Raw genomic sequence first — 25,951 nt, forward strand, 5'->3', positions numbered from 1 at the left:
TTGTTTACTACAATAATGTTGTTATCAGCCTTATCGTGTTCGGAAAAGAACTGGCGATACGACATTTTAAAAGTATACCAATGTCCTAAATTTTTCATTCTACATTGCAGATTTAATTTTGAAAGCACTATTGATCGCGATCGATGTCAAAATGAAATAGAAATAACATTTTCAAAACTAGTTCGCGATAGGTGTACACAACACAGTAGGTACCTTCTCATCCTAACCAATTCTAACTTCCTAACTAATATTATAAATGCGAAAGTAACTGTGTCTGTCTGTCTGTCTGTTACTCTTTCACGCCAAAACTACAAAACGGATTTGAATGAAATTTGGTATACATATGGTCTAGACCCTGAGAAAGAACATATACTACTTTTTATCCCGGAATTCCCACGGGAATTTTTTTAAGGCGAAGCGATGCTCGCCGGAACAGCTAGCAGATAATATTTTTGGACGAATGTATGGCTTGTGACTGAGATTTCTGTGCCGAAGGTACGGGGTTCGATTCCCCGGGGGCAGCTATTTGTTTCCGGGTCTTCGATGTCTGATCTTTTTGTGTTTTGAGTCGTTTTTATTCCCTATATTGTTTTATTCGCCAGAACACTTTCCGACGCATAGGTAGCCTAGACATTCTGATAGTACCTACCAGGTTATATTCGGCCATAATTTTCGGCTATAACAGGCCGAAACACAACTACTACAAACATCTCTATATCTCGCGGCACTTGACACTGGGAGAGGCATTTATGTATTTATAACCATCGGTTATTTATAATCCTGTTAGTAATACCGTAGGTATTTTCCTATGTTTTCCCCGAGCAGTCTCACACCTGATTTTGGCAAGCGTTTCTGGTAATAATGACCATTTTATTTATGTCTCCGCCACACCAGCGGCGTGATGGGACGGTAACAGTTTTAAGCAAACGTTTAGAAATTTAACAGACGCTAAAAGGATATGCCACGACCATAGTGCTTCACTCAACTCACGATACAAAAACTCGGCGTTATCGCAACTACCGCCATTTTTTTACCATCCTATAAATCATGCTATTAGGTTTTATGCATAAGATACGATCTAGGATTCATGCATATAGGTACAAATGAGCTCGAGACTGCAACAGTGCAATCCTCGAAGGGGTCAGAGGTGACGCTTTTTGCTGTACATTTTGTGCTAATGTGATAGGTAAATAATAAATATGTGGGGACATCTCACACACGGCCATCCGACCCCAAGCTAGGCAGAACCTGTGTTATGGGTGTCGGACAGCTGATATATCTACACAAATACATAGATAGATAGATACTAAATATAAATATCAACACCCAAGACCTGAGTACAAATATCTGTCTTTAAAAAAATATCTGCCCCAGCCGGGAATCGAACCCGGGACCTTCGGCATAGCAGTCAGGGCCACTAACCACTACGCCATTCGACCGTCGCGAGCCGTATAGCTGTTTTAGTACGAGTATACAGTGCACTTTTAGTATGAGGGTACAAATCTAGAATACAGATGTGCAGGTTTCCTCACGATGTTTTCCTTCACAGACCTAGGATACTGGGCACAATTTATAGGCGTATCAGGATTGTAATCAAGACATGAAAACAGCAAGCGTCACTTTTGGTTACAGGAACAGTTACAAATAATGATCAATGAAATCCCCAGGCCTTGCGTGCCTCTGGTCTCTCGACCGATCATAAGCCGTGGTGGCTACTATTAGATTAGAATCTTGTCACAATTAGCTTGTTTTGCTAATGATTCTTGATGCTTCGCCAGCTGCCGCGGTGTCTGCCGCCGCGAGGCCCTCGCCCGTGCCAGAGGTTCAAAACCAAAAACATGTTTAATATGAGCGAAAACCAGAATAGTGTAGTGGTTAGGGACCCTGACTGCTACGCCGAAGGTGCCGGGTTCGATCCCCGGTATGTGTTTAAAGAGTTGATTTTATGTTTTTAAAAATGAATGTTTGTGTTATGTTTATAATGTATCTGTGGAGGTGGAGACATATCGTTTGATACCCATATTACAGGCTCTGCCTAGATTGGGGTTGGATGACCGTGTGTGAAATGTCCCCCCAGATATTATTATTAGTTCTGCAAATATGGCCGGCCTACAGCCACTTTAGCTTGCAAATTTTAAGAGCTATGTCATTATAGTAATGTTTTTGATATTCTGATATTTCACTTCCTAAGCTGATGTAAGAATATTTTGTGTAAAATGATGAATCAGTGGTTAGTCTATGTATGTAATCAAATCATATGACTATTTTTGGTGGGAATGACACAGTTACTCAACAATTCCAGTAAAACCCCATTTAGTAAATTTTAGTTTGTTGTTTATTGTTCAATATAATTTTAAGTAGCTAAGTAATACATTTTAAATGTTTTTTCGTTGTCAGGTTTAAAGACGTTTGACTGTATTAAAGATGAGTAATGTTGATAGCATGACCTCATCATCATAATGCATTTCCTTTTTAGATTTTTCAACAAATATTGAGATTAACTAAAAAATATGCAAAATTATAAAGGTTCTCATGCAGTAGACAAACATATGGCTGGGTTGTTTGATCAAAGATATTGGTGGATTATAATGGTTATGCTAGCTGGTTTCATTATTATTTAGTACCAATTTAAATCTATCAAAATTAGATTTTAGTATGATCATGAAAAGGGCTGTTCCACTGTTCTAAACTAAAAGTACATTCTCAAGAGTGATCTAACCTGATTCTTAGTAAACATTAAACTGATAACAGAGTCACATGCAGACTTAGATACGAAATAGGCTTAGATCATCTGATTTTGATAAGTAGTGATTTTTTGTAGATAAAAAATCACAGACATACATACAACCACAAAAATCTTTAAACACTGTTTAACAAGTGTTTATAAACGAAATCTGTCAGATTTTGTAGGCGTTTGACAGCGCTAAAAACCTGTTAAATACTGTCTAAGTTTTTGTGGTAAAGCCCCTAAAGTTTAACTTGTATTTGTATTTAAAATCCTCAATTGGTAAAAAAATCCTTACTAATATTATAAATGCGAAAGTAACTGTGTCTGTCTGTCTGTCTATCTGTCTGTCTGTCTGTTACTCTTTCACGCCAAAACTACTGAACAGATTTGAATGAAATTTGGTATACATACGTTATAGACCTTGGTAAAGAACATAGGCTACTTTTTATCCCAGAATTCCCACGGGAAAACTTTTTAAGGCGAAGCGAAGCGCGCGGGAACAGCTAGTAATCTATAAAAACCTAATTCTAAATAAGAGCTCAGTGGTGAAAGTGGTGTGTTATTTGTCGAGACGTTTCTTTTGCACTGACACTCCATAATGTTTGTATTAAAATATTGTTGAAAACTGGCCTTCTGATTTCGTGTAACAGTAGGTAGTATATTGCTAATATTTTTATGTACCCCTTGCTTCTTATGAGTTTTTCATGTAACAAAGTATGTTTGTAGATTTGTTTTTGTTATTATTTATGCAGTATCCAAGTGTTAGATCAAAACATAGACGTCTGACCTTGTTATCATGGCAAACCTTAGACAAGTGATGTCTTCAGTAAACAGATAGACAATTAAATAATAATGTTTTAACTAACTTTAATGAGCTACCTCAGATTGTAATTAATTCATAATTTGTATAGTATAATACCTATATTGATAACTTCTCATATTATTAACAGCTAAGCAGCTTTTCTTGTTCTAGCTACATGTTTATAACCAACATTGAGAAAAGGAGGAGGTTGTCAATTTGTCTGTATGTATTTTTTGCAACACTTTTTAAGGGTTTCCCTGATGAGAATTCTGTGATAGAAGCCTTGTTCATAGAAGTAGAAAAAAGGTGGTGTATGTAAATGTATCATTATATTATAAACTATAATACTGAAAGTACCTAGTTATTGAAATTGTTTTCAATAGTTTTAAGTTCATCCATAATATAACAAACACAAGTAACATACAAGGTATATGTTATGCATCCTTACATGCATTCAAATCTATCCTCTATAATATTATAGTAGGTATGATTCCTAGAAATTTTAATCTGATGATATTATACACCAGTTTAAGCTATTGTATTTGCTATTCTTTCAATACAATAAGATTACTGATAAGTCTAACTAACTCTTCCATAAGAGTTATCCACACTCTGTATTGTATGTTATTGTCATGTAAAATAGATTTTATATTTAATTTTAGAAAATAATTGAAATTTCAAACCTGCTCACCCTTATTATAAAATTTAGACTAAATAAAAAAAAAAAACACACGCACTCACGCCTTGTACTAATGTACTCCCTTGCGGGGTAGGCAGAGGTGCATTGCTGCACCCACTTTTCGCCAGAGTGTTATGTTAGTCCCAATGTAATAGGGGGCGGGCCTATTGCCATTCTACGGGCACATCCAAGACCTGAGAACAAATATCTGTGTTTTAGACAAATATCTGCCCCAGCCGGGAATCGAACCCGGGACCATCGGCTCAGTAGTCAGGGTCACTAACCACTGCGCCATTCGGTCGTCTTAGTTTCATTCTTCGTTTAGACTAAATTAAAACCATTTTGTTCAGACCAATAGTCTATAGCATCATTTTTAAACCCATTCTCGTCAATCCAAATGTTATCTGGTAGAGATTGCTAAAATCAATAAAGCCGCCTCATTATGCTGTTTTATTTTAAACTTTTTGTTTTGGAATTTTGGTTCTAGGTGCAAATAAAGTATTGTTAAGATGTTTTACACAGTTTTGTCAGGCGACCGGAGAATGGCTTATGATGCATCCCTCATCAGCTGAATATCAGTTTAGTAATTACAAGTGTTCACAGTTTGCTAGTTTTTGCACTATTTCTTGCTCCTAGTACTGGGCAACCAATTTGCCTACTGGGAACTCAACCATGGTATATTTGCTCCAGGATTTTATAAAAGGTTATGTTGTATATAATGGTTTATTATTTCAATAGGGACTAATTGCTTTTCAAGGTTCAAAGGCCCATAGTTCCATCAGAGCCGTAGAAAAACACGTAAACGAGCTGAAAACTGAAAAATTACAGTTTTCACTGAATGAATCTAGTTGGAACCCTATCAAACGACATCGACTATCATTAAATCAGCATCTAATCAGTTAGAAAGCGAATGTGTTGACGAACTGCCAAGTTAGTAGCTCAATGGTACTCACCGTCTTGCCAAGGGTTCGCTGGCTCGAAGTATTGTGTCACTAGCTGATCTTCATCAGGTGGGAATGACACCTTCCTAGGACTTTTGTGTTTCTTCTTCTCAGGGCCGCCCTCACTTCGGCCCACCAGCTCGCCATCTCTCGCGCTGTTCCCGCTAACATTCGGACATGCCGGGTCTTTATCAGCATCGGTAGACATATCTAGCGCCGTTTTTGTCACATAGCAATAATCCACACGACCACATTAGCCAATACGAAAAACACTTCCCGAATTACAAAATGAAAACACAATTGCTAACGCCACAACACTCGCGGCGGACGCACAGAGACGTGGTTTCAACAGCACATTCTAGGTGAGCCGGCCATTGAATCCATTTTTTGGTTTTGTTGATTTTCCCAAAATTTTTATTGTTCGATTCCAATCAAAACATTCCGCACCTCATACACCATTTACCGCCATATTGGATTGAAAGCAGAGGGGGGACAGTTCCCTATAGCCACCAAGATCGCAAAGATAGAGGTGCCATCTTATATTTGTAACTTAGAAACACTTCATGTCTTGTTAAATCACTAATATCACAATAGATGTCGCTGTTATGGTGTTGCAGATCTAAAGAACTGCTTCAATAATGGGAATAAATAACCAGTAATGTGAATTTTAATAACGCTTATAAATTTATTTAAAGCGTATAAATTAACTAATTACTTTTATTTTTAGTTTAATAAGTGGCTGTTACTATAATTTTATGGATGACAGCCGTTAATTCATTTGTATGCAACAAAATTAGGGAATTCATTTTATTAGAGCATGGCAACACAAGTCTTTTAAGTTTTGACGTTGATCAAAATACAATATGGCTGCCTGTCGTGTTTTGTTGTCTTGCGTGTACGCATTTTGATTGCTATTCGGTGTGTATTTCTTGGATTAAGTGCTTTTATCATACGTGACGCTGAGTTGAGCTTGCTCCTCGCTCCTGGTGTTAAAAGTGCTGTTCCGGAATTCAGTTCCTTGTGTCGCATTGACGATTCGGCTTATAGCAGTCAGTGGTAGTTTTTGCGAGAAAAGACGCTACAGTTTACGTTATTTGGTGCAAAAAGGGACGCTGTTTATGTTGTGTTTGTTGCGAAAAGGACGCTTATTAAATCTGCGTCGTGATTTCGGCTGCTACCAGCCTCATAACGATGCCTCATCAAGATCTCACATGGATGCAAGTATACACCCGGTAAGTACCTAAATTTCGTATTGCTTTTCATACCATATCTTTGACTTTCAACAAGTAGGCATAATTAAATCATAGGAGTGTTAGTAAAATGACAGATTGGTGGTCCTACAGGCACCATTACTGGAACTAGGTACTTAACCTAGATGACCCTTGTGATGTTCCTAACTCTCTTCAATGATTTCAATCAAACCTACCATTGGGAATATTATCCCCTCTATTGTAACTTTCTGGGCTTTAATAATGTTGGCTGGGTGGAATGAAATGAATGTCAAAGCAAGGTTCACGTGGGTATTGGCACAGAGTTAGTGAATACTGGGGCTGGATAGCACTGTTGAGTTAGTATCTATCTACTCATGCTTTTGGTAGTTGATATCAGATGATCTAACAAGATATTTTATATTTTACTGTTTACAAATACATAGGAGATCGGAAACTGCATTCGACCTTATGTTGTTTTATTAATTTGGTAATTAAAAAATTTCAGGAGTTGTTATGCATCACTTTCCAAACCCAGACAAATTTCCTGAACGTTTCAAAGCTTGGGTAAATCTTGTTGGAGGGAAACTGGAAACATCATCAGATTATCGATATTATAAGAAGAAGATGGTTTGTGACATTCACTTCATCGATGATCACAGAAACCGCTACAAACGCTTGAATGCTTTGGCTGTACCAACTCTGCATTTGCACGGTGAGTTTATAAATATGAGATTACATTTAAAATTAACTTAAAAACTTGCTACATGTAAACCACAATAAAAATTGAGTATAATAGTAGGCATTGTTTGATATGCTTTTTATATAGGATATTTTATGATAATTTACCAAGTTGAAATAATTTTGTTTCGAAATTTTGCTTCTTTTAAAGATTTTATTCCTGCCAATGTCAAGTAATGTTATAGCTGGCAATGAGCATTTAAAACGAAATTAAGGAAAAGGTTTGTCTGTCTGTTAACTTGTTGATTTTCTTAAAATTGTTATTTCAGGATCATCTCATACTCTGCAGAATATCCCTGCCACTACAGTCGCCACTGAGAATGAAACCTGCCCATCTCTTCCTACTACAGGTAGGTATTAATTTTAAAAGACTTTAAAAGAATTATCTATAAAAAACATCCGAACATCTGTCTAAATTAAGTTGTATCAATTGTATTTCATTTCATTGTATTAATATTACTCTTGTATATTTTTGAAGTCTATTATTTGTTATTCAATAATATACTTAAAGTGGATAATTTCATTTGTTATTTCAGGATCGTCTCATACTCTGCAGAATATCCCTAGCACCAGCACACTCGCCACTGAGAATCAACCCTGCCCATCTCTTCCTACTACAGGTAGGTATTAATTTTAAAAGACAATTATCGATAAAAAACATCCGAACATCTGTCTAAATTCATTTGTATCAATTTTATTTCATTTCATTGTATTAATATTACTCTTGTATATTTTTGAAGTCAATTATTTGTTATTCAATAACATACTTAAAGTGGATAATTTCATTTGTTATTTCAGGATCGTCTCATACTCTGCAGAATATCCCTAGCACCAGCACACTCGCCACTGAGAATCAACCCTGCTCTTCTCTTCCTACTACAGGTATTAATTTTAAAATACAATTATCTAAAAATAAAAAATTAAAATCTAATCCATCCGTATATCTGTCCCATTTCAGTTGTATCAATTGTATTTCATTTCTTAGTATTAATATTGCTCTTTTATATTTTTGAAGTCAATTCTTTGTTATTCTATAATAGGTATATAAAGTGGATAAAATCATTTGTTATTTCAGGACCATCTGATACTCTGCCGAATATCCCTAGCACTGTCGCCACTGGGAATCAACCCTGCTCTTCTATTCCTCTTACAAAAGGTATGAATTCTTAAAGTTTTTTTATAGTTTAAATTTTTCATACCTAAGGATTTTCCCGTTAATTCCCATTCCCGTGGGATTCCTTTCTTAGTGCACCTCTACAATAAGTACCAAAGCTACATCCCTTCCAACTTTCAAATGCGTATGTTTAGCAGTTATGGCTCTGTGTTAATGCCCAATGAGTCACTTTATTCTTATATGTATATTGAGATAGATGCTGACTATAAAAGCTTAAATTGTGAAGCTTGCGGAGAAGCTGGTCTGCCCGTCTTCGTCCGGGTTGTCGACAAACATGATACTCGCTGATAATGTATGTAGGTTTCTACAACATGAGTCACTTTATTCTTATATGTATATTGAGATAGATGCTGACTATAAAAGCTTAAATTGTGAAGCTTACGGAGAAGCTGGTCTGCCCGTCTTCGTCCGGGTTGTCGACATACATGATACTCGCTGATAATGTGTGTAGGTTTCTACAACATGTTGTTTTTCGAACCCGACAAACTTTAAGGGGGGATTCAACAAGTAATTTTATCGAGAAAAAATACCCCCATATGTGGGGTCAAATCTCAATATTCTAGAATGAAGAATATTCTCTCAATTTTCGACTGCCTCGACGTACAGATACGGTTTTGGTATCATTGTTTAGCTTATTTCAAATACTTTTAAATAAATACATAAAAATACCATCAAAGGGGGCGATTTTCAACGTTATTCAAGTAAATGTAAATATTTGCTGTTTTTTTGTGTCAAAAATACTAGATTAGGTTCTTGTAACTTCTTTTATGTAACTTTTTAGCAGTTTTTCATATTTTCATTCGATAGAGATGACTTTTTGCGGATAAAAGCATTTTATTTCATGTCCGTAAGCCGTTTGAATCTCGTGATATGAATTTTTATGAAAACTAAGGATCAAAAACTTTAAAATGGCCGCCATTTGTAGAATATTGAGATTTGACCCCACATATTGGGGTGTTTTCTCGATAAAATCACATCCTTAAAGATTGTCGGGTTCGAGAAACAACACATTGTATAATCACATGTGAAAGAATTTTTGAAATCAGTCTTTATATTAGTTTTTGTGTTTATTCAATACAAAAATCAAAATCTTTTATATATTAGTAGGTATATGTAGATATTAATTCAAATATTATTTTATATATTTTTCAGATGAAACCTACGCCGGTGTTATTGCATCTGCAATAACAAGGGAGCACAATTACAGCGTGAACTCAAATCGAAAGATATTAAAAGGTATAATTATTTATCTGTCTGCATCAATTTATCTACCCATCCATAGCTTCCATAATTATATACGAACTACGGACATATGCGTAGAATGTTGTCCCATCGAGGGTGTAATATGTTATATTAAAATTACATATACAGTGAAACCTGGATAAATGCGACCTGGATGAGTGGGAAACCTCCGTATCTGGGTCTCGTGCTGAGGTCCCGGCACTTTAGCACTTGATTACCTCTGTTAGTGAGACAAAGCAAACCTCTTTAAATGGGATTCTTATGATATATTTGAATGGTAATGTTACCTCTATAATTGAGAAAGCTAGTGTATTTACATCTATAGCTGAGATAATAACTTTGTATTCATTAACTCTTGTAAATTATTGAAATCAAACTTTAAGTATCTTTACCTCTGTAACTGAGATACATACATTCATAACCTCTATAACTGGGACTACATGTAATATTCCTGTTTGTGTAATCGCATCTAGTATGAGACCCTCTGTAAATGAAATTTATATTATTAAAACCTGGATATCTGAGATACCGTCTTAGTGGAATGCCTCTATCTAAGTGGGACAAAAATTTTGGTCCATTGGAATCTTACTTATCCAGGTTTCACTGTACATGAAGTTATCTAAACATAAAGCTGGGTCTACGCTAGACGAACCGAGCACGAGCGGAGCACGAGCCAATTCGTATAGTGTGGACCGACCTACAAGCCTCGAACGAGCGCGCTGCGAACATTTCGTTCGTGCTCGGCTGCGTTCCGCCTGTTGTCGGTTTTTTGACGAACACAAAGGGTTTTGCTTCGCGTTCGAGGACAGTGATCGTTGTAGGTTCGTTGTACGTCCACACTTTACACCGTGAATGACGAAACCTGAATGGCTCCGCTCGTGCTCGGTTCGTCTAGCGTAGACCCACCTTTATACAACACTAGCGCAGAATAAAGGTAGAGTCAGCTGCATAAGTAGCTGTACACTTTTGTACCTTAGCTGACCGTACATCTTTGTCTTTTATAACAACATTTATTTCTGAACTCATTAGATAGCTGGCTAGATGGTTTAACAACTTATTAGTGCTCTCCTAAAAAGTTGCAAAGATTTGAGTTGTATCAGGTTTCACGAATCATGTTTTTTCTGCTATCTGTGTAACAAGTAATTTATCATTTTTCAGGTGCTCAAAAACGAAAGCCGCTGTACCCTGAGCCAGCAAAAACAAATCGACTCGAAATAAGACGCCTGCAGTCCGAAATATGTCGATTGCGTAAAAAAGGAGCTTCATTTAAGCAACGTTTAGAAACAAAAGTTTATTATATATATTAAAAAAATACTTATTTTTTTAATTTTGTTTATTAATTTCAAAGTATTGTCTGTTTTTTAATTTCGGAGCCCTTCCTGGCAATTAAACCCCATCTAAACAACTGTAGAATATTTTGACTTTATGGGTTTAAGGGTCAGTTTAGTGGCTGAATTATTAAAAACAGTCAATTACTTCAAAATCTATAACTGCCGGTTTCTATAACTCTATCTATCCATAACTGGTAGTTACTCTACTTCATACGATTTTGACATAATGAAAAGTTACAATCTGTCAAAATCGTATGAAAGTAACTACCAGTTATAGATAGATAGAGTTATAGAAACTGGCTGTAAATATGGTGCTACATATACTATAGGTAGGTATGAATATAGCGTGCATTAGTTTCTGGTTACAAAATACAGATGGCGCTTTCAATTTGTATGCCAAAAAAATCCGCAAGAGGGCTCTCTTCTCCCGCTATATTACTTTACTCTTTGATTGAAAGAGACAAAAGGAAAGTTTCAGTTTTTTGCCGTTAGAGGGCACAGTATTCGTTGGGGATACCCGACTAAAATCCTACAAGCCATGACTTAATTATTCTGAGGGAATATACCGGCAAGGGACCTTAATTTTAAAATCTAAATAAAAGAATATCACAATACAATATTGTTACTATTTGTTACATTATGTAATAATATCTACAATTATGTAGATAATTTTCATAAAATATTATGGAATAAATCGAATCCTGATTTAATAATACAGTACCTACTGTTACTATGGGTTGGACGTGCACAGATGTGCATTATATGAGATTATTATCTACAAAGCTGTATGGTATCTTTTAATATTAATATGTTAATCTCATGGAAGTAAGTAGTTAATCTATACTATACTGAGATTATTTATATTTATTGTAAGTAGATAAACATAGCTATGAAATGGCACAGTCGCTATTCTACATTATTTAAAATCTATAGCAAATACCTCAAAATAATGAAGCGCCAGTGACCGTTATTATTCTGAGGTGCAATAATAAATCTATATTGAATCCTTGTCACACCTTTATTTTTACTTTTTTCGTTCTGAAACATTTTTATAATGCATCAATGTGGAGACCGTAATTATTCTGAGATATTCCTACAATAATTTTTGAACGAAAATGTCATTTAATAGTTTTGCTACTTGACAATAGATGGCGGAACACGCAAGAAATTAGCTAGTATCTCTACTCTAAAACAGATGGCGCTGTCCACTAAATAGTCAAAAGGTCATTGCTTGAAGCGAGCGGTGGTAGCTCAGTCGGGTAAGCGCCCGCTTCTCACGCAAGAGATGCGGGTCCGAATCCCGGCGCTAACATGTACCAATGAGTCCTTTTAAGTACAATGTATACCATCGCTCTTACGGTAAAGGAAAACATCGTGAGGAAACCTGCATATCTAGATTTAGCACATCCAGTTATGTGAACCCACCCACCAACCCGCAGTGGACCAGCGTGGTGGGACATGGTCCAAGCTTAGGAAGGCGGTTTAGACCTTGGGGATATGCACAAAGGTTCCACTCGACAGAGCCAGGTGCAGGTACTTACACCCCCACAGATAATAGAATAGAAGTGTGGTGGTGTGGTGTCCCACGGAAAGTCTACATAAAAGGCGACTACATTAGGTACTACTAAGGATAGGGGCATGTTTAAGTTTTGTAAACAATACAAAGTACCTACATTCAAAGATTTTCGTACAACCGCACTAACCCAGTAATGAAAATGCGGCCTGCGGCCTGCTACTTGCTTATAAAATGTGATCCGACGATCTTGAGACAAGTGGTCCGCAGTGGCTGGATCAGGTCGACCGAGGCACTGGTACTAGTTATTATTCTGTGACCGAGGATAGAGTTCTGGTGCTCATTGGGAGAAGAATATATCCAGCAGTGGACGATTAAGGCCTGGGTCTCCTATTTTATGCTATATGCGGCGTCCGACTTTGGCGTAAACGTTTCGATCAACTTCCTACGGCCTACCTACGGCGTCTACGCGCCAACGTCGGCGTGTGAGGGAGACCGCATCAGTACATTTCTATAGTGAGCATCGTGACGCGGCCTACGGCGTGACGCTGGGCGCGACCTACGGCGTAAATAGGAGACCCAGGGCAGGTAAGCGCCCGCCTTTAAGAATCCTACGTAACGGACACAAAGCAAATATAATTCTTTATACTCATTCTTTCTTAATTTGTGAAAATCCGTTTGGTCCGATACGCACGATACCAATACGTGAACGCTTACCTATACGGTCTGGTGATGATGCCTAAAGTTTTTCAGGGTTCCCTAATCATAAAAAGAAAACAACCAGGTTGGGTAACTCATATCATTTAAAAATTCAACATCACATATACAGTCCTCTATGATACATTGTATGTTCTTACATAACTAACACTTTTGTATAATATCTAACACTTTTGTATAACATCTAACACTCTTGTATATAACATTTCATATAATATCTTTAAACAGTATCTTAAAATTTTGTCATGACTTTACAAACATGATATTAGCATAAACAAACATAATTTCTTGTTTAAGATTTTGTTCTAAAAAAATCTTTTTATCCAAAAATTTGTAAAATTAATGCCAAATGTGAAAGTGCGCTAAAGATCATAGTCATTATCAATACCCATGGATAAACCTTGCCTGAAAGTATCACTGAAAAGGTTGGCAACAAGACATATTAGGATTTAGGACATAACAATAATATAAGTCCAACAAATAACACATAGCTAAAAGAGGGTTAACCATGTGTTTCAATTTTATATTGGTGGATTCTGAAGGCACCAAATTAAAATCGTGTACAGTAAAAATCTCAAATTTGTAAATCTGTTTTTTTTTAATGAAAAATCTAAAGTTTTGACAGTGCTAAACTCAAATTTCGCGCCTTTAGAATAACTCCCAATATCTTACCTAGGTATAGTGTTAAGTATACAATAGTGTATAATATAATATAATTATCTTAAATTGTGATTAATGGTAGCGAGTATCTAACAATAAAGAAACCATGTTTGGACTTCTTCATAAATAACTTTTTAAAACTTACTTTAATCAATACATTAATTTGTTATACTCTTTTTTGTGGTCTAGATAACTTTAGCCATATAACAGTTTTTTACAAGAAATAACACTACATAAGGTATTTAAAATATGCAGACTTCACCTAAATAATTTTCGTTACTATTCGAACTAAAAGGCGTTGTTAAAATTAGGACATAATTAGAATATCATTATCATAATCTTACAAAACATTGTTTGAAATGGTTTTTTATAAAATTGATCCCAGGTATGCCCACAAGCAGCTGAGTAATAGATAGAGGATGTAGAAAAAACTATATTGGCAGTTCTATCGGAATTTTGAAAATGTTTTTCGAGTTTGTGTGTATCAACAATATACTTCCAACACCCTGTATAAAGTAAGGCTATATAATTATGGTAAAATTTACAAGGTACATCAGGGTTGCTATATTGTGATGGCAAATAACAAATTATCTTAAGTATAAAATTCTTTTTTTGAAAGAAACTAACATAAGTAAATCTTACTTGTATGTATGTGCACAAGTAAAGAATATAAATACAATATACAATAGTAACAGTAAATATTTTTAATTCAGTAAATGGTACACGGTGCATTTTTATCAGTGATCGGCAACAAGTTGTAAAGGGTTGGTCACTGACTTAAATCCACCCAGTTAGATGTTGTCAAAATATTATTGCAACCAACATTATTTTGAAAATGACTTTTTCATCAGTTTGTCTGACTCATTATAATAACAGCTGAATAAAAATTGTTCAGAATGGCGAGTTGGATGACCACTTTTCCGTTACAATAACCATTTTGAACAACATACGAGGGCTACACCGAAAAGATCGGGAATAGAATACTTAGGAATAAATTAGAGTGAAACCTTTTTGGTGTATCAAATGTAGTGTTTTTTTAAACATAATTCCATTTTCGAATTTTAAAAAAAGTTAAAAAATAAAAGAGTATTGACCATTTGAATTTGACAAGTCGGTGTAAAAAATGGAGCTTACGCGGGAACATTTCCGTGCAATAATTTTTCACAACTTTCGTCGAGGTTTATCTCAAGAACAATGTCTCGCCGAGCTTGTTTCTATTTATAAACTTGAAGCACCAAGTAAAACGACTATATATCGTTGGTATTCTGAGTTTCGCCGTGGACGTTCCTCTCTTACCACAGTCCCTTCTACTGGTCGGCCAAAAACAGCGGTAACACAAGATAACATCGATGCTGTACGCCAGTTAATAAAAGAAGATAGACATGTGACATACGAGCAGATTCGGGCTTCTCTCAGCATTGGTATGACAGCCATTCAAACCATTTTACATGAAGAACTGAGTGTCAAGAAGTTAGTTTCGCGCTGGGTGCCCCACCGTTTGACCGAGGAACAAAAGTCGGCTCGTGTTAATTGGTGTCGATCTGCTCTGCAACGGTTCAATGGAGGCAGTTCAAATGCTGTCTACAATATCGTCTCTGGTGATGAATCGTGGATTTATTCATATGAGCCCGAAAGAAAACATCAATCGGCAGTTTGGGTCTTCGAAGGTGAGGTCAAGCCAACAAAAGTTATTCGCTCACGCAGCGTGTCGAAAAAAATGGTCGCTTCGTTTGTATCGAAAACTGGCCATGTGGCTACGATTCCATTACAAGAACAAAGGACGGTTACTGCTGATTGGTACACAACAGTTTGTTTGCCGGAAGTCGTAAGAGAACTTCGTAAAACTAACCCGAATCGTCGTATAATCCTTCACCACGATAATGCAAGCTCTCATACCGCTCGCAAAACAAGAACGTTTTTAAATATGGAAAACGTGGAGTTGATGGACCATCCTCCGTATAGCCCTGATCTGAGCCCCAATGATTATTTTACATTCCCAAGAATTAAAGATATGCTACGTGGTCAACGGTTTAGCGGCCCAGAAGAGGCGGTCGAAGCTTACAAATCAGCTGTTTTGACAGTATCCACTTGAGACTGGAATTACTGTTTCAATGATTGGTTTAATCGAATGAAAAAGTGCATTGAATGTCACGGAGACTACTTTGAAAAACAATAAAAGTAAATAATATTATGATATCTTTGTACTTTTTTCTATTCCCGATCATTTCGGTATCGCCCTCGTAAATATACTTACATGTATAGTGGCCCTCACAGAAAGTCACCCCTCTTAGATTGCTACGGAGAGAGGGTTAGGTTTCTGTGCAGGACACTACAATTTATATTCCTTCTTTAGTTTGGATGGACATGTTACAATATTCTAATCTACATAATATAGTATTTGGTTCATCTTTTTCTTATAATTTTGTTTGTAAACAAAATAAGTGTAGTGGGTCCCTAGTTTTCTTTCTTAATCTTTAAGTCCAGGACAGATTCTGAAAATAGATAATTTATTTGATTAGTTAAATCATCATCGTCATCACAACCCATCACGTCCCCACTGCTGGGGCTCGGGTCTCCTTCCAATGAAGGAAGGGTTTAGGCCTAGTCCACCACGCTGGCCAAGTGCGGGTTGGTGGAACCCAACACAAGCAAACTTGTGCTGAGAGAGTTGTCGGGCAACCCGACTGTCAGATGTTTTCAAGCTGTCCAAAATTAGTTAAATGCCAAGGTATATCACGCAAAGAAAGATATAATTATCAAAACCGGACTTGTCAATACTCCTTGCTACTTCCACTTATGGCAGCCATTTATAAATGGTTTCTTATACATTTAAAGTGTTATATAACTGTTAGATAACCCGCCTTTTGTATACAAAGTTGGATATTTACTGTGAAATATTATGTGGGTGATCGGGTTGATCTAAGTTCTAATAAATATTAATATTCTTACCATCATTATCACAAAACGCGTACGCAATCCTCCGAGGGGCCGACTGTTTCCGTCCATGGCTCCTTCTCCCCCCTTTTACCGACAAATTCAACACCCCCCCTTCCGAAAACGCGTCCTTAAACCCGCCCTCTAACTCACTCTGTGTCATGTCCCCATTGGATATGAAAACGGTTTTGGCACTGACGTATTTCTTGTCAGTATTATCAGCCTTATAAATGTGGTTCACGCTGTGTTGGACGAGCTTTTCTACTCGACACTCGAAGAGTTTTTCTTGTGTTATCTGGAAATTGAATTTGAAAATAGATAATTTAGCGTCACTTTGGGGCTTACGATGATACATCTAGGTAGGGAAAATTCCGGAAGGGTTTACGAAGACTAAAATTCCAAATTTCAATCAACAGGCTGATAAAAAAATGTTTTTGGTGTTTTAGGCAATATTATCTTCACTAACTTCCGAAATTAATACAATAAAAAATGTTCAGAATGACATCCTGAGTTACACCACTTTTGGAACGCGTGTATTAAATCTTGACCAATGCGCAGAAGACTTTGTGAGGTGATGTGTGAGGCGCTGGAGGTATGTTATGCTATGCCGTATTCGTTATTTCAAAAAAATCATCATCATCATCAGCCTATAGCAGTCCACTGCTGGATGTAGGCCTCTCCCGAAGCACGCCAGTGGATGCGATCTTTAGCTTGGCAAAAATACTTAGTTACTAGTGTAAATAGAATACAAACAAATAGTGTAAAGAATATTTCTTACTTGGTCCCTTGTAATATCGCTGTCTCTCTCTCTTGTGATATCCGTTGCTATATCTCTGGCTATATCTGGCACTATTGGAACAACGGGCGGGGGGGCGAGTTTCTTGACTGGAATTCTGGGTTTGTGAGATTCTGTGGTCTTCTGTATCGGTTCTTCGTCTGGAATTAGCAGTTCTGGCGGTATTTGTGATGTGTCTTGACGCTCTTTTAGGACCTGTAAAGCAATTTTATAACAATTGAGATAGGTAAAGATAGCATTTCGTTTACGAAAATGTAAACCAAGTAAAAAAAAACTGTGTTGCTTCAAAACTTTATACGACGGGCGTTGATAATGGTAAGATTTATAATCTAAGATTTATAAGGCATTTAACTGCGCTGAACATCTCTTGAACACTGCATTCTCGATTTAGTGTCAAATTTTATATGGACTGACGTTTCTTAAATCGAGATTTGACACTAAATCTAGATTTAATATGTTGGTGCAAGTGGCCCTAAGTTTTTGTGTTTTATGTAGTTTGCTTGGATGGAGCAGACCGTATAGACCACTACATGTCGCGCAACACATAGTGCAACTTGTGCAACATACACACCTTCATGAAATGCTGTAATTATACAGCCGGACGACGCGCAACATATAGTGCAACATATTTTCATAACATACGCACGTGTCTCGAGCCGCCACTGCAGGACACCACGCAACATACAGCGCAACGTGTGTCAAGAGCGAGGGACGCCATTGGTGAGCGCTATGTCTTATAGTTCGTGCATAAGTCCATTTGCTGGTTCGCTATTCGTTTATTTGACATGAAGCTTTGAGACACTCTTATAATTCATTCTGTCATTAACTCACCTTCACAAAATACTCGGTGAGCGCGACACACGTATCTCTAGCAGCGCTCTGCCGCTGCAACAGGCCGCGTAACATATGTCAAGAGCGAGCGACGCCATTGGTACTCTATGCCGCTCAGTCGCATTTTCTTTATTTTGACATTAAAGCGTTGAGTTGAGACTATTCTTTTATCATTCATTCTGTTATTAACTCACCTTCATGACATACTCGGTGAGTGCGACACAAGTCTCTCTTGCCGCGCGCCGCCGCTGCACCAACGCGCGCCGCTCCGCCGCCGCCGAGCCCTTGCAGCGTCGCACCACGCGTAGCTCGCGAGCTAGCTGTCTGAGTTGTTCGGAGGAACGGCGCCGGCTGTTCTGTGATGCTAGCTGGAGGGGAGAAAGTTTTAGGTAAGGTAATAGAAAGAAAAGATGGAAATAACGCTGATGACCATAGCTCATAGCCTCTCTAGTACGGGTTTTCCAATTTACGAAAGCAAAAAAGGTTAGCTTTTCTTCTATGATCGGAATACATTACTTTGTGACCCCAAACAGCTAAGAAACCGTCCTATGTACCTGTGCGGACGTAGCTTAGCTCATAGCCTCTACGGTTACGGTTTTTGCAATTTACGAAAACGAAAATAGTTTAGGTTTTCTTCTGTCATTATCTGTCAAAAGTTTCATGATAGTTTCCGCTAGAGGCGCCACTTTGTATGCGAGAAAACGTAAACTTCTGTTGTTTTCGAATAACTATAAAACTATCAAACCCAAAACCTGTACTGGACGTAATGAGAGAAGGGTGAAAAAGAAGACTAACATGTTTGTCATTAAACCTTACCGTAAGTCATGCTTTGAAAGTAGGTAAGGGAGGCATGAAAAAAGCTCTTTTCGCCCCCAGGGGAAATGGGTTGTTTCTTTAAATGCAAAAGAAAGCAGATGGAAGTAAGTACCTCAAATACCTACTATAAATTACGCCTCTTTGACCTTAGTGGTGCGGTGACGCATTGCGCGTCCTTTTCGTGATAAATAAAACAGCTAAAACAATGTAATGCTATATACCTGAAGCTGACCATACACATCTAAAATTCTGATGTGTCATACATAACATAACATAGTGATTACTCCCACAGTACCTACGTCTGTTGCGTGCGCGTGCGCAGTAGCGTGGAACGTATCGAGTTACTGTGGTGAGCCACAGACATGCTGACACGGCAGTAATATGCTGCCATTAGCTGTTGTTGTGTAATTAATACTAATGAAAAACAAACACTAAGCTGGACTCAGATCTAGACTAGCTATTATATGTATACAGTGTGTTGTTTTTCGGACCTGACAAACTTTAAGGGCGGATTCTACGAGTAATTTCATCGAGAAAAAACCCCCATATGTGGAGTCTAAGTAGATTTAGATTTTCTTCTTTTTCATAAAAAAAAACATTAAAACGAACGAAACGAAATAAAATGCTTGTATCCGCTAAAAGTCATCTCTATCCAATAAAAATATACACAACTGCTTAAAAGTTACATAAAAAAAGTTCAAAAAAACTTTAAAATGGCCGCCATTTCTAGAATATTGAGATTTGACCAGTGGCGGATTTACAAATTTGCCGCCCGTAGGCCATTAAATTTTTGCCGCCCCTATTGACTTCTGAAATTCAATTTGTTAGTTTAATCCCGTTATTAGTATGATTGTGAACTTAATGATGTGGATATTTCTATGTCTATCTGTCACCAACTTCAAATGTTTCATCAAATCTTATTTAAGGTTCCGTACCTCAAAAGGAAAAAAGAAACCCTTATAGGATCACTTTGTTGTCCGGCTGTCTTTTTCTCAGAAACGGGTAAAAATATCAAAGCTGACATTTTGCAAAGATATACAGTTCCCCAAAATTGATAATGCACATAGAAATCTTCGTCATTGTTCGGCAACGGTCGTATTCCCGAGCGTTAGAAAACTATATGTATTTAGAGTGGTACTAAAATTTCATGAAAACAATGCACTTAATTGTTTTCATGAAATTTTAGTAGAAATATGTATTTGGTGCTAAAAGAGATAATTGATTTATCAGTAACGAAACTGGATTCGATAATTCATAATATTGTCATAATATTAAAATTTACTTCGAAAATGTTACAGTACTTTTCCAGTGTCTTACTGAAGCTGATGTAAAGATGGATGAAATAAGGTTTGAATAACACAAGGTTTATATTATAAGAAGAAATGGATCTCAAACACAGGTTTACATTAAAAAAATAAAATCTGAGTTCAAAAGTATTTACAGCTCTGATCATTTCACATTAATATTACACTTACAAACTTGGTCTTTTGGGTGTGGCTTTATTTACAAAGTGAAGTCTGTCAATCTGACACATATTTTATTCTTTAATTTGTTTCATTATAAGGCATCATCAACAATAATTTGATTAAAGTTGAAATTAAATTTACATTTGAAAACAAAACCAAGAATGTGTAATAACAGCTCTATACATATAATTTCACAGAACTGACAGCCGCCGAGAGCCCGTATTGTTTTCGTTTATGCAAACATGATATTGACTACTATTTCTTTCAAGCAAGGTGCAAAATCCAAGTGCATTGTTTAAGGCTCTTACGATTCAATGATTCGGGTGTTTCCGGGAATACGACAGTTTGCGAAGATTTGCATGCGCATTATTAATATGGGAGAACTGTACAAGGTGGGCCAAAAGTAATCACCCTATTGGAAATTGCTCTCATTTGTACAAATGGCCGCCAATTTCAAATTTGTTTTGATATTGGTGGACTAGACAATTGCAGAATACAAGTTGACAAGCCATGGAAGCCACACTTCCCAAGAACGCCAAATAATTTTGTATATTCAGTTTTCGGGTCGCCTTTTTTTTTCGTTTTATATGTCATTTTTCCCCGCAATATCGCCCGATTTAACCGTTTCAGACAGTTTTTTTGGCTGTTTTTTCAAGACCCGTGTTAATGTGAATAAGCCCGTGTCTCTGGAAGCCCTTAAGGACAACATTCGACACGAGTGCGAGAATCTCTCGCCCGAAGGTCTCGCTGAATTGATGAGAAATGCCATAAAAGGAGCCCATAGGGCAATCAATTGTGAGGGCGCCCATTTTGCCAATATCATCTTCTAGACTTTACCAATAAAATTTTAAATGTTCAAATAAACATAGTTAATAAAAAAACAGAATCGAAGTTTTTCATTTAGAAAAAAATTAGAGCCAATCAAGATAGGATGACTTTTTGATCCACCTTGTACAAATGTACGGCATCGACAGACAAACTGGTAAAATAAATTAATGAAAAAAAAAATGTTACCTTCCATACATGTAAAATGGGGATGATTTTTTTCGTTGGTGTAAGGTATTGTACAGGTCTTTCAAAAATATCAAAGGTCTTCTCAAACCATTTTTTTATTCAGTGACTGGTTTGCGAAATTACTTAGTACATTTATGACAAAATTCCACATTATCCACATATAACCATTACAGCCGTTTCCAGTTTCTCCAAATTCCAAAGTATTCCCGCCGCTTCTTGTCGCGTTACAGCCTTTTTAGTAATATCATATTTGATTGATTTCAAAGAATATGCATGCCAAGAATCTCTTTAACTATTTCTACTATATTTTCTGGCTGACTATCGTCTCAAATTCACTCTATTCCGGGTTTTGCCTTTCCCGATTTCACTCATTTATTTAAGCCAGCGTTGTGTCGAGTTTACAAAAAATTCCTGAAGCAGCATGAAAAAGCGTCAATCTTGGCTAGTTTAAGACGTGACATAAGTTATTGCATCGCGCTCACTCAAATCGCGCAGCCTCAAGAGCGAGCGCGACGACGTAGAACTTTTGTCACGACTTAAATGCGCCCCGTACTAGCCCTTCTGAGCATAATTCAGCAGCCACAGTTGCCACTAAATTCAAAGAATATAGGTACATACTGATTATATGACAGTGCGTTTATTTATATGTAGATTGTGTACACGTAGGTAAATTTATATTTAAAAAATCTGTAAAATAAAAAATGCCAAATTTGCCGCCCCTCTAAATCTGCCGCCCTAGGCACTGGCCTTTTTGGCCTATAGGTAAATCCGCCACTGGATTTGACCCCACATGGGGGTTTTTTCTCGATGAAATTACTTGTAGAATCCACCCTTAAAGTTTGTCGGGTCCGAAAAACAACACACTGTATACGTAATTTACTGTCGAATCCTTAGATAGGGACAAGATTAAACCGTTTTAAATTTGGCCTATATAATGACAACCACTGTACCCTTGAAAAGTCAAAAATCTTCTAACTGAACAAATAAATAAATAAATGAAGAAATACCTAAAAGCTCACTTGAAAAGTGAGGTGTTATTTGTCAAGACATTTCTTTTGCACTGACTCTCCATCTACTACGTATATTGTTAATCTAGCTAGTTCCAGCACTCACTCTATTCTTAATCCGTCTCCTCAGCCCCTTCAGGAAGGCATGGTCTGCCTCGTTCAGCCGCAGCGACTGAACCTTTTCGGAGTAGCGCGCCGTGGAGAGCCCCGCCACCTCCGACACCGTCATAGCTATGCCTCGAGCTGGGAAAAGATAATAATTAACCCCCTTATTCGTAAAAAAGTTACTGGACGCTTTAGCTATTGAACTGTTCTGCCACTTGACAGTTAACAATTTGTTCTTTGACAGAGAGGGACAAAACAGTTCAATAGCTAAAGCGTCCAGTAACTTTTTTATGAATAAAGGGGTAAGTATTTATTTCATAAAATTCACAGCAGGAGACACCAATAAATAATAAATAAATAGGAGAGCGGTGGTAGCTAAGTCGGGTAAACGCCCACATATCGCTCTTACAGTAAAGGCAAAAAAACAAGAGGAAACCTGCACATCTAGATTCTAGATGTGTAACCTAAGTCCATTGTACTCATTCAAAAACGGCGATACGGCGCGCGACCTATCGCGTGAGTACATTTGTACAGCGAAAAGCGGGTGACTCGCTTGTGAGTCATCTCTGACTACCCCTTCGGGAATTACAGTCGTGAGCATATTATTATGTATGTATGTAAACCAAAAATAACAGTTTAGGTACAATAAGAAAGAAAGAAAATTCATTTATTTCTAAAACACACAGAAACAACACATACATTTACAAGAAAAGGTTAAAAAGAAATAAAAAATGAGCATGAATGTTGCTTCTCAGCGTCAAAATGGGTTCTATCTCAGCTTGATGCTATGGCAGGTATACTACACCACACCATAGTGCTGGTTTTCAGCTAGAACCCCAATAGCCATACATAGGTCTATTACGGACTTACATTTTACAGACCGCAATTGCATCAGACAGAAACAAATTAAAGTAAAAAATATGTACAAGAGTCATCATCTCATTTATGTACATTTATTATACAGGGTGTTTGGTGTACCGATTGCAAAATGAAATGGTGGATTGAGGGGGTCGTCAGCTATCTTCCCAGGCCTTACAAATACTTCTTAGGCCAACGGAATAAAGTATGTTATTTATTTTTTTATTAGAAGCAAATGGTGTAGAGTTTAGTCACCCTGACTGCTATACCAAGGTCCCATGATGCATTTGACTTTGACTTTGGATTCCCAGGCGGGGCAGATATTTGTAAACGGACTCAGGTCTCCACATATTATTATTAACAAAGAATTAAGAAGACAAGAAAAGTTCTTTAAGTTTCAAATTTTGGATATAAAAACACATGTCCACATGTAAATTTTGACAATTTTCGTAATAGATCTGGAGCATGAAAATATTTAACAATCATCATATTGATATTTTGTTTGTTTTAATAAGTTAAAACAACTTTTAACTGCTCTGACATAAAAAAAAACATATTTTTTATTTCTTCATACATTGGTGACCCACTGTACTGCACATACAATATCTAAGGTGAGTCTAACAAGAAATGGATAAGTACTGAAAACTTTAAAGTACTTAAATACAACAGCCAGAGTAATTTATAGTATTAAAATATGTTTCCAGTTATTTTTTACAATGTTTATCAATAATGTTACTGTTGAAGGAGTGACAAATACTTCCCAGAACTTAACGAAAATGTACCTATATCTATGTCTATACAATATATCGCCCATAGGATGTCTGTGCGAGATTTATATTCTTCATACTGAGTTTCGTTTGGTTCATGGTGTCTGTTAAAGTTTTACAAGGCAACTAAAATAGTAGTTAATTATTATTCTGGAAAATATTTTTGTTGACTATCATGCAAACGTGACGAAACACGAAATTACGTCAAAAACCTGTTGCACACACAATCAGCCTATGAGGACAACAACTTACATAAAAATATCATATTTCCAACTTGAAAAACAGCCTTTAGACTCACTTACCATCTAGTATTTCTTGGTCTAACTGGAATGAGGAGACGTGCTTCGCAATATCATCCATTCTTCATGCTTACAATTTTGATTTATGTGGATTTATTTGCTATTTTCACGTATTTTTCACGAACCTATTTTGAGGTTATACAGCTGCTGACAGCTGTCTAAGCAGAAATAAACACAGAGTATATTTGACAGCTGACATAGTTCCAGTCACAGTATAATAGCCTAATGCGCAATGTATCCGGTACATCCGGTAAATGCGGGACATTTGTTATTATTATGAAGCTTCTGATTGTTGGGGTTCCGTAGCTAATGGAAAATACGAAGCCATTATAGTTTCAGTGTAGGTAGGTCTCAGGTAGGTAAACCGCAAACATCACGCACTCGGGAGTGTTGCCATTTTCCCGCGTCTCGCGTTCATATTCCTCACGTCACAACGCACGCTTCATACAAGTATTCAACTTAGCAAAGTCCTTGATCGGGGAAATCCCGCATGCGTGATGAAATCCACATATGGCATGCTGGGCATACATAATATACAAATTCCTTGATCGGAGAAATCCCGCATGCGTGATCAAATCCACATATGGCATGCATGCTGCAAAACACCTTGATCAGTTTTTTACTAGTCTATGAATTATAAATCTATCTTGTCTATAATGTGAATCCTTGTTTTTTTTTTAGTGTTTTCAAATTTTTTGTCCTTGCATGCATGTCGGTCTGTTGGTTGTTATTCAGCTTTAACTGAGGTAAGTTAATGCGTACTATTCTATTTTCCTTTTAATTTAATTCATATGAAATGAAAAAACTATAAAAATAACCGAAGACAATACATGCGTTGTGATTCTAACCGGTTTCGCCGTTGTTTCAATCATACCTTATTAATTAATTGCATGTTTTTGCCTTAATTTAACTCCAGGACCTCCTCCAGAAACATAATTTTATATCACACACAAATAAATTTGAGTTTACGAAACAATAATAATAGATAACTCATAATAAATGATTTGTCCTTTGTCCTAGAACGATGTCAGGTTACTCAGGATATAACAATTCCACGGGATGGGAGGAAAACAACTCGCCCTACGACACCGAAGAGCCGAGGTATGCCCACTTATTAGTTGTTACAATAACTATAACACAATAACTATAAATACCAGAAACACTGCCTACCCCGCAAGGGAGTACATTAGTACAAGGTGTGAGTGTTTATATTATATATTATATAAATCTACAGGATGGTATACTATACAGGGGGTCATCGGTCAGTGACTAACCGGAACATCCAGCTGATTACAGGTTGCTCAATGTAAAATTCCACCATG

The 25,951-nt window shown here is 36.9% G+C and overlaps 3 protein-coding genes across 4 annotated transcripts in view; 1 reads left to right on the top strand and 2 right to left on the bottom strand.

Annotated features, from left to right (window-relative positions):
• Window positions 1-5,626, bottom strand: part of LOC105380774 (mucin-17) — a 28,476-nt gene extending 22,850 nt beyond the window's left edge. For both annotated transcript variants that reach the window (XM_048623878.1, XM_048623876.1), the window contains exon 1: window positions 5,163-5,626. In XM_048623878.1, coding sequence (XP_048479835.1) covers window positions 5,163-5,358 — 196 coding nt within the window. In that variant the 5' untranslated portion in view covers window positions 5,359-5,626. The remainder of the gene's footprint in view (window positions 1-5,162) is intronic.
• A 682-nt stretch (window positions 5,627-6,308) lies between these two features.
• Window positions 6,309-10,822, top strand: LOC125489209 (RNA polymerase II elongation factor ell1-like). The gene is made up of 8 exons (XM_048624286.1): window positions 6,309-6,382; window positions 6,867-7,073; window positions 7,369-7,449; window positions 7,636-7,719; window positions 7,898-7,981; window positions 8,175-8,255; window positions 9,426-9,509; window positions 10,674-10,822. Exons 2-8 carry the CDS (start codon window positions 6,875-6,877, stop codon window positions 10,820-10,822), a joined length of 762 nt encoding a protein of 253 aa, XP_048480243.1. The 5' UTR covers window positions 6,309-6,382; window positions 6,867-6,874.
• A 5,343-nt stretch (window positions 10,823-16,165) lies between these two features.
• LOC105380737 lies at window positions 16,166-24,803 on the bottom strand. Its single transcript, XM_048624118.1, has 6 exons — window positions 24,633-24,803; window positions 22,707-22,843; window positions 18,492-18,665; window positions 17,449-17,661; window positions 16,686-16,965; window positions 16,166-16,228 (listed from the first exon to the last, which is right to left on the bottom strand). Exons 1-6 carry the CDS (start codon window positions 24,688-24,690, stop codon window positions 16,191-16,193), a joined length of 900 nt encoding a protein of 299 aa, XP_048480075.1. The 5' UTR covers window positions 24,691-24,803; the 3' UTR covers window positions 16,166-16,190.
• Window positions 24,804-25,951: the final 1,148 nt, after the last annotated feature.

The sequence above is a fragment of the Plutella xylostella genome, chromosome 11 (assembly GCF_932276165.1).
Source record: "Plutella xylostella chromosome 11, ilPluXylo3.1, whole genome shotgun sequence".
In the NCBI taxonomy this organism is placed as follows: Eukaryota; Metazoa; Arthropoda; class Insecta; order Lepidoptera; family Plutellidae; genus Plutella; species Plutella xylostella.

Coding starts and splice junctions, on each gene's coding strand:
- LOC125489209 (XM_048624286.1), top strand. CDS start 6,875: ATGCATCACTTTCCAAACCCAGACAAATTTCCTGAACGTTTCAAAGCT. Junction 7,450..7,635: donor CCCATCTCTTCCTACTACAG/GTAGGTATTAAT, acceptor TTGTTATTTCAG/GATCGTCTCATACTCTGCAG. Junction 7,982..8,174: donor CTCTTCTCTTCCTACTACAG/GTATTAATTTTA, acceptor TTGTTATTTCAG/GACCATCTGATACTCTGCCG.
- LOC105380737 (XM_048624118.1), bottom strand. CDS start 24,690: ATGGATGATATTGCGAAGCACGTCTCCTCATTCCAGTTAGACCAAGAA. Junction 22,844..24,632: donor AGACCAAGAAATACTAGATG/GTAAGTGAGTCT, acceptor ATCTTTTCCCAG/CTCGAGGCATAGCTATGACG. Junction 16,966..17,448: donor GCGATATTACAAGGGACCAA/GTAAGAAATATT, acceptor TTCAATTTCCAG/ATAACACAAGAAAAACTCTT.